The sequence below is a fragment of the Phoca vitulina genome, unplaced genomic scaffold (genome assembly GCF_004348235.1).
Source record: "Phoca vitulina isolate PV1807 unplaced genomic scaffold, GSC_HSeal_1.0 scaffold1231, whole genome shotgun sequence".
Taxonomy (NCBI): domain Eukaryota; kingdom Metazoa; phylum Chordata; class Mammalia; order Carnivora; family Phocidae; genus Phoca; species Phoca vitulina.
The window spans coordinates 1-9343 of NW_022590918.1; the positions used below are offsets into that span (position 1 = coordinate 1).

Genomic DNA, 9343 nt, shown 5'->3' on the forward strand with positions numbered 1-9343 from the left:
TGGACCACGTAAGAAGGCTGTTCGAAAACCGGCGCGTTGTCGTTGACGTCGGTGATGTGCAGGGTGATGGTAGTGCTGGAGGAGAGGGGCGGCTTGCCCCTGTCGGTGGCTGTTATGGTGACATTGTATTCCGGAGTCTGTTCTCGGTCTAGGGGTCCATCTGTCACCAGCTTGTAGTAATTCTTAGAAGAGGAATAAATCTTGAAAGGAATATCCCTTCTTATGTTACAGACAACTTCTCCATTTTCTCCGAAATCCTTGTCCCGTGTTTTGAAGAGAACCACCACCATTCCTGGAAGAGTATCCTCCAAAATTTCATCAGAGAGAGAAGTGATGATTATTTCGGGGTTGTTGTCGTTTTCATCTAGGATTTCTATGATTACTTTACATTGGGTAGAGAGACCACCTCCATCCCTTGCTTCCACTTCCATGGTGTATCTTTCTGTATCCTCAAAATCCAATGACTGGTTATTCTTAATCATACCCGTTTTCTCATCCAGTGAGAACATGTGCCTTGTGCTCTGAGCAGTACTTCTGAAGTAGTAGTTTACTTCTGCATTGACCCCTTCGTCTTTGTCAGTGGCTGTCACCTGCAACACGGAGGATCCAGGGGGCAGATTTTCACTAACACTGACTCTATATTCATCTTTGCTGAACACCGGGAAGTTGTCATTGGCATCCCTGACAAAGATTTCTATTCGAGTGGTGGCACTTCGTGGTGGGTCTCCCCCGTCCAAGGCAGTCAATATCAAGCGATGAGAACGCTGCTCTTCCCGGTCTAGGAGCTTCTCCAAAGATAACTCTGGGTATTTACCACCATCGGAATTAACTCTAATCATTAATGAGAAATAAGGGTTAGGATTTATCTGATAATCTTTAACTGAGTTCATGTTTATATCGGGGTCAGTGGCAGGGTCAAGGGATATTCGTGCACCTTCGGATACAGATTCACTGATTTCTAAATTTATTTCATCTTTATGGAATTGAGGGGCATGGTCATTAATATCCTCAACAACCACAATGATATGAAAAATATTTAAAGGATTTTCCACCACGGCTTCCAACTGCAACTCACATCTTCTTCTCTCTTTGCATATCTGCTCACGGTCTATTCGGTCCTTCACCAGTAAGTCCCCGCTCTCCGCATCTACGTTGAAAAGCAGCTTCTCTGTGCTAACTCGCAGCTTCCGAGCCGACACATCCAGGACGCTGAGCCCGAGATCCTTGGCGAGATTCCCCACCACCGAGCCCTTGGCCAGTTCCTCGGGAATGGAGTAGCGGATCGGCTCGCAGAGCGCCGGGTAGAACAAAGGTAGCAGGAAGGGAAACAGTACCTGCAGCCTGCCGGCGGGGCGCCTCTGAACGCAGCTCCCTCCCATAGCGCGCTCTAGTTCTCGCTGGGTCCTAGTCTTTCCGGAAAGCTGAAGAAACTGCAATCCACGGGATCACTGGAAGAACATTCCGACCATGACAGGCGGAGCTGGAAATCTGTGTATGTTGGGCAAAGCCTGCGCGGCCAGGAGCCTCAGTGTGTGAGCGGGTTTCCTTCCGTTTGTGTTGTTGCCTGCACAGGAAAACCCAGGCTAGAGGCTGAGGAATCCCGGGCGACAGCACTTGCCCTGTACTGGCCGACAGCGGCGCCCAGAGGCCCCGTGTGGTACCGCAGTCTGATGTTTTCCTCTTGAATCCAATTTTTCTCTAGATTATCTCTAGAATATAAATACTGCTCTTCGAAACTCCTATATAAATTTCTATAAATTCCCTGTACTCTGAGAAGTGCTCCTGAAGTAGTAGTTTACTTCTGCATTGACCCCCTCATCCTAGTGAGTGGCTGTCACTGCAATAGAGAGGACTTGGAGGCCAATTGTATACATAGAGAAATATATATAGAGAGAAATATATAGAGAAATATATATATAATGATATATTTTTCTCTATATATGTAGAACATGTATACATTGCTATTTGAAAATGCACTTATATAAGAGCCCGAAATTTTAGTTTTACTAAAGTTTTACAGTTGTATGTACTTAGTGTTTTAAAGAAATTTATTATGCAAAAATTTCAAACTTATACAAAAGTAGAGAGTATTATTATTGAATCTTCATATACTCATCACCCAATGGCAATAACGATCAACACAAGGCCATCTTCATTCAACATATATATTGTACTCCCTCATTATTTTGAAGCAAATCCAAGATATTTTAACTCTTAAGATGAAACATTAAGATAAGCAAAGATTTTAGCCTATTTTGTTATATAAAATGCTACCAATGTAAAAGTCCTATCTCATTTGAGAAAAGTAGAATTCAGCGTTTTCCCCACTCTGCCCAGTTATCCATGCAGTGAGCTTGCAAGTGATATTATTAATGGCAGAGAAAAGTAGTAACCTATCATGATATACAAGCCTTCATCAATATGTTATTTTTTCCCAAATTAACGCATATTTAATATTTATGAATACTAAGTACCGATGGTTATTCCCCAGGACAGAAACTTCAAGTGACAGTTTCCCAACTGCACAGTTAAAAATATGACCCTGGGGGCGCCTGGGTGGCTCAGTCATTAAGCAGCTGCCTTCGGCTCAGGTCATTATTCCAGAGTCCTGGGATTGAGTCCCACATCGGCCTCCCTGCTCCACGGGAAGCCTGCTTCTCCCTCTTCCACTGCTTGTGTTCCTGCTCTCGCTATCTCTCTCTCTCTCTGTCAAATAAATAAATAAAATCTTTAAAAAAAAATGACCCTGAAGGATGCTTTAATTTTTTTCTTACTAGCTTAGGAATAGAGTATTTGAAATAATTATGTCTGTATGTCATAATGGCTTTCCAGACTTGTTAACCCTATAGCCAGCGTGTTTAGAATAGAATTTTGAGTCAACTTCAAAGCTTATTTTTAAATTCTCCTGGAGGTGCTTGGGTGGCTCAGTTGGGTTAAGCCTCCAACTCTTGATTTCGGCTCAGGTCATGATCTCAGGGTCATGATATCCAGCCCCCCTTCAGGCTCCACACTGAGTGCAGAGTCTGCTTAAGATCCTCTCCTCCCTCCCTGCCCCTCCCCCCTTCACTCTCTCTCTCAAAAAATAAATAATAATAAAAAAAAGTCTCCTGGAATGTCATTTTTTACTTGAAATGACACTATGTTTAAAATCAAATAAAATATTGTTTTCCTTATAGCTAAAAGCCAGTAAAATATTTTTAGAACCTTGTCCAGCAGGTCCTGAGAATATTTTCCTAATTTGTCTCCCTTACCCAGATTTATTTCTAGCCTGTAGATTGGAGAATTGAGCCATAAATAACAGACAGTTGAGGAATAATTTTTATCTCCCGTGTTTTGTCCTCTCTCAGTGTTCATTCTTAGAAACCCCTCTAAGTGAAGTGTCATTCTTCCTCAACAGTGATCTTTAAATTCAAACAACCTCTACAAACATGTGATCTGAAAAACATAACCTCAAAGGGGTGTTGTCCTATCATAGAAACAGAAAAGCAGCAGCAGAAAAGTCTGGGCTTTTAGTTTCTTCAAGAAGAACAGATGTGTTTTGTCATTAATTTACCTTTACAAAATCAGTATCAGATGTAGTTATGTTGCAGCAGTATGTAAGAAATTCACAATGGGGCCATTGAAGATAACAATAATAAATTTCAGGAATGGAAAACCACCCCTAAGGATTAGTTGTGAACTGATAACCAACCAAACACACCCAAATAGCCCATATCAATGCTCAATAATGAGAGCAGCCCCATGAAGGTTTCCATTGACCGTAGGTTAATTTGATCATGAGAAAGTGAAAATTATATCAATGCTGTAACCAATAAATGCCTCCTATAATGTTAGAGCAGTAATTAGGCTCAGCGAAAACTTGAATGGTGTGAAATACGTTAACATCAGTGTATCACACCTTAAGTGCAAACCTTAAAAAACAGTTATAATAGAAAATAAGGGAAAAATGGAACTCACTGGAACCAAAGTTTCCTATAGGTTTTCTATAGGAAACCTAGAATCATCTGAAACACACAAAGGGTCATTTTTCGGACAGCGTTCCCGGCTAATCAGCACGTTGGCATACTTGGGCTGGGGAAAGATCACATGACTCTCCCAGGAGTCCGCCGTGAGTGAGGCTTCCTGGGACTAAGTCTGCAGAAAAGCCCACACCCTGTCAACACCCACGGAGTGAGAAGTAGGCACACCAGCTAATCCAACCCCCACAGCCTGGAGTAGATGTGAGGTGTGCGGACACCACAACCTGAGCACCAGCAACACAATGACAATGGTGAGGAAGATGCAGGAGACTGCAGCCACTGCCACCACGAAGTATTAGGTGGGGTCTGAGGTCTCTGGGTATGCAGGGACCTCCAGATTGTTGAGGTCAGCCAGCACATCTGGAATGCTGTCAGCCAAGGCCACAGTGAGTGTGACAATGGACGAGAGAGGGGGCTGGCCGTGGTCCTGGACCACCACCACCACCAGGCTCTGCTGGAGCCTGTCTCTGTCTAGCAGGGCCTGCACTGAGAAGAGCCCAGGCTCACTGGCTTTGAGCAGGTGGTAGGACAGCCAGGCAATCTGACCTGAGTCTCTGTCTAGAGCCACCACCTTGGTGACCAGGTAGCCAGGTTCGGCAGAGTGCACACCAGTGGAAACATCAGTGGGGGGGGGAGTGGGGTACAGGATTTCTGGTGCACTGTCCTTCTGATCCAACACAAGCAAGTTCAGTGACACATTGCTGTTGAGCAGTTGGTTCCCACCGTAGCTTGTCCTCACCTGCATTTGAAGATCATGAAACTGCTCAAAGCCAAAGGAGCACAGAACGTATATCACACCAGTGTCAGAGCTGATGGAGACATAGGAGGAAAGAGGCAACCCTTGGATAGTGTCCTCAGCCAAGGTGTAAATAACACCTGGGTGTTCTCTCCCTGTCAGGGTCATAGGCTGGCACCAAGAAGATGGAGATGCCTCTAAGGTTGTTCTCAGGGAGGTAGACTGAGTAGGAGTTTCCAGAGAAGCTGGGTTATCATTGATGTCTAGGGTGTACGTTGATGTAAATTTCTGTGGACAGGGGTGGCATTCCTCTGTCTGTTGCTGTCACTGTGATGTTATATTCAGAGGTTTTTTCCTCTGTCAAGAATTTGGACTGTCAACAATCTATAATAATCTATTAACTTTTCCAATTGAAAAGATAAATTATGAGGTGTGTTACAGACAACTTGACCATTCTTCCCGGAGTCTCGGTCATGCACATTCAAGAAGGCAATTACTGTTCCAGGAAGAGTATTTTCCAAGACTGGGCTAAACAGAGATGTAATGATCACTTCCGGTCTATTGTCATTCACATCTTCCATTGAAATGAGCACTTTGGTCCTCCCCAAAAGTGCCCCCACATCTTCAGCTTGTATTTCCATTTCATAAAATGCACATTCTTCATACTCTAGACTCTCTGCCATTGATATTTCCAGTATTTTCATTCAGCTGGAAGAGCGGAGACTGCTTTTCACTAATTTTCCAGATCTATAGGCTACTTCTCTGTTGGCTCCCTCATCCCAGTCGCTAGCGCTCACAGTAAGCAGCCGGGTGCCCGGGGGCACGTTCTCTGGGACTTTCACTTGGTAAATCGGTAGAGCAAAAACCAGGGCATTGTCGTTTGTATCCAGCACTGTCACGTGGATGTGCACTGTGCTGGAGCGACGCGGGTCACCGCTGTCTGAGGCGATGAGGACCAGGTGGTGAGCAGCCTCTTCCTCGCGGTCCAGGGCCTTCTCCAGCACCAGCTCTGGGTGTAGAGTTCCGTCGCCTCCAGTTTGTACGTCCAGGGAGAAGTGGTGATTGGGGCTGAGCTGGTAGCTCCGCAAGGAATTCATGCCCACGTCCGGGTCAACAGCCTCTGGGAGCAGATAACGTGTTCCAGGTGCAGCAATTTCATTAATTTTTACTTCCAGATTCTCAGCCTGGAATTCTGGCGCACTGTCATTTATATCAGTTACTTCTACTTCCATTCCGTAAAGTTTTACTCTTCCACCAGGACTTCAAAGATTTTTTTTTCATTTATTTATATGACAGAGAGAGACACAGCAAGAGAGGGAACACAAGCAGGGGGAGTGGGAGAGGGAGAAGCAGGTTTCCTGCAGAGCAGGGAGCCCGATGTGGGGCTCGATCCCAGGACCCTGGGATCGTGACCTGAGCTGAAGGCAGACGCTCAATGACTGAGCCACCCAGGCGCCCCCACCAGGACTTCAAAGTTAACCAGACACTGTGTGCTCTGAGCACAGAGCTCCTCTCGGTCTATCCTGCCCGCGGTGACCAAACTGCCGCTTAGGGGGTTCAGAGCAAAAAGCTGCGCTCTACCTCTGGAGACAATGCGGACTCCACACTCCGCCAGCTCCTGGGGCTCCAGCCCCAGGTCCTTGGAGATATTCCCCCACAATATAGTCTTTTTCTGTCTCTTCAGGCACCAAATAGCGTATCTGGCTGGCCGGGTCTCCCAAAGCCTCCCCAGGAAAAGGCACAGCAGAACCAGGCTTTTGCGGTGCGGGAGATTCAGTGGAGCGGCCATTGTTGCTTAATTACGGATATATTTTTTTTCTGGAATGCTTTCTGTGCAAATTGACTCCTTAGGTTCTTTTTTCCTCCTGCAAATTATGATGATCTTTTTTCTTAGGAGAAACCGAAGTGCCCCAGGTTAAGAGGGTGAGTTTTGTTGCAGCTTTTGCTACGGTTGGTGGGATCTGTGGGGCTTTGTGTAGTTGCAGATCCTAACATCGGGATAGGATAGAGAACTGATTGAGCTTTTCTTAGAGCTGGTGAACAGCGAGCTTAGAGTCCTAATCCGTCACTACACCCATTGAGATAATACTTGATTACAGATGACTGAAAAAGAAAATACTCTCTTCTAACCATAATTGTAGACTTGTCTCACTGTTTCTTGCATTCTCATTTCAAAAGCAATTACCATTCTGGATATGTTAGTTGAAAATGAAGTGGAATGAAACTTCTATTAAGTGTACTGTTAAATCGACATTTTTTCTTTCTTTTCTTTTCCTTTTTTAAAGATTTTATTTATTTACTTGAGAGAGAGAGATTGAGAGAGACAGCATGAGAGGGGGGAGGGTCAGAGGGAGAAGCAGACTTTCTGCTGAGCAGGGAGCCCAATGAGGGACTCTATCCTGGGACCCCAGGATCATGACCTGAGCCAAAAGCAGTCGTTTAACTAACTGAGCCACCGGGCACCCCTTTTTCTTTTTTTAAGTAGGCTCCACACCCAGCGTAGAGCTCAATGCGGGGCTTGAACTTCCGACGACCCTGAGATCAAGACCTGAGCTGAGATCAAGAGTTGGAGGCTTAACTGACTGAGCCACCAGGTGCCCCTCACCGTTTTTTCTTAATATCAAATTAACTTATTCTTGGTAGAATTTTGCTCTCCTTTTACATATGTAAATTATTCTAATTCCCTTTTTATAATCTTTCAAAATTTTTCTATATGTCATTATTTTCTGAAGTAACTACAGTGTACAATACATATGGATTATTCACTTTGAAATTATTTTATAAGGTTAATTTATGCAGATAGTAAATTTGCTGGAGTAAGTTTTCCTTAAAATTTCACTCACAAAAATAATTTTAATTAGACAACAGTAATAGATTTTCTCACCTAATATTGCTAAATCTTGAAAGGATTGTTTTTTAAAGTTGCATATTTGTGAATGTTACACTTTTATGCTACTTCGATTTTTAAAAAATTTTCTATGTGAATACATAATGCATACACTGGCTATGGCATTTGGAATATTCAAATAAACACACAATGAAAAGCAAGTTTCCATTTCAGTCCTTCCATAAAGAAATTATGCAGTTTTAAAGTAGTCTTGGGGCGCCTGGGTGGCTCAGTCGTTAAGCGTCTACCTTCGGCTCAGGTCATGATCCGGGAGTCCTGGGATAGAGCTCCACATCGGGCTCCCTGCTCAGCGGGAAGCCTGCTTCTCCCTCTCCCACTTCCCCTGCTTGTGTTCCTGCTCTCACTATCTCTCTCTCTCTGTCAAATAAATAAATAAAATATTTAAAAAAAATAAAGTTGTCTTAAACTTTTTTTTGTAAAGGTCACTTAAACCTCTGTGATAATTAGAGAAAAAGAATACAAGATGTAGAACAAATTATTATCATTAAAAAGCAAAAAGTGCCAATACAAGAAATTCTTTCAGGGGAACCTGGCTGGCTCCATCAGTTGAGCATGTGACTCTAGATCTTAGGATGGTGAGTTCAAGCCCCACAATGGACATAGAGCTTACGTTAAAAAAGAATTCTTTCAGCAATTTGTAAAGATACCATTTACTGAAGCAGTTACTAAGGAAGACAAAGCAAAAGACTGATTCTTAAGAAATGGCAACTTTGAGCATGAAATTAGTATTTTTTGCCATTAAATGGAATATTCGGGATTCTCCTTCCCTCCTACAGATACAAGGATGATGAGAAAACCTCTAATTACAAATGTTTAGAGTTCCAAATAATAACACAAATCCAGTGACTTTCCCCCCGTTCTTCAAAAAATATAGGTAAGGAATGAGAGCAAGTGATAGAGGCAATAGCATTTCCTTTTCTTTTGTCAAGTGCCTTCTAGTAACTATAAGAGGAAGAGGAGGATTTTGTATTCAACAAAATTTGAAGGAATTTAGATAATGATTGGACCTTCTGATGAATTCACTGAGTCTCTCTCCCCCGCTCCTCCCCCCACACGATTTTTCTTACAATTTTAAAGTACTCAAACAGTCATGATTAAGTAGATATAAGGAACTAGACATGAGGAATAAACATTTAAAAAGATGGAAAGTCTACTAGTGAAATCAGTGAAGAAAGAAGGCTAATAGTTTCTTTGCTTTAAAGGACGAATTAAATGATTGCCTACTTTAAATTTAATGTTTACTTACATGTAAAAAAACTCAAATATGTTAAATAAATGAGGCAATCTGGGTAAATTCCATTACCTATGAAAAAAGATATAAGAAATTGATATAATACTTCTGCTGTGAAGCAAGGAGGAAACTCACTACTTCGTAAATCTGAACTAGGTGTGATAACTCTATTATATGTCACATAACTACTCCCAGCTCACTATTCTCCTTAAAAAATGGAAGTACAGCTTTCTGATGGGCTATAATATCCTTAAGACAACTTACTACTCAGAAATGTAATAGATTTTCATATAAATATGAAAAATTGGATAAATGATGAAAAGGAGTAGATACTTATATAGAACTCACCGGCGTTAGAGTTTCAGGATGGGAAGTCGACTCACTGGAATTACAAAGTGGAAATAAGGCCCCAGATGAATCACCACAAAGCAGTATATCTTGTCCTGAAC

The 9343-nt window shown here is 42.8% G+C and overlaps 1 protein-coding gene and 1 pseudogene across 1 annotated transcript; both read right to left on the reverse strand.

The window, feature by feature from the left end:
- Positions 1 to 5: 5 nt before the first annotated feature.
- Positions 6 to 1881, reverse strand: LOC116629519 (protocadherin gamma-B6-like; the record flags this gene model as incomplete). The annotated part of the gene is made up of 1 exon (XM_032399787.1): positions 6 to 1881. A coding segment is annotated over exon 1 (1374 nt), but the record flags the coding sequence as incomplete, so codon positions are not given.
- A 1265-nt stretch (positions 1882 to 3146) lies between these two features.
- Positions 3147 to 6068, reverse strand: LOC116629520 (annotated as a pseudogene).
- Between the last annotated feature and the right edge of the window lie 3275 nt (positions 6069 to 9343).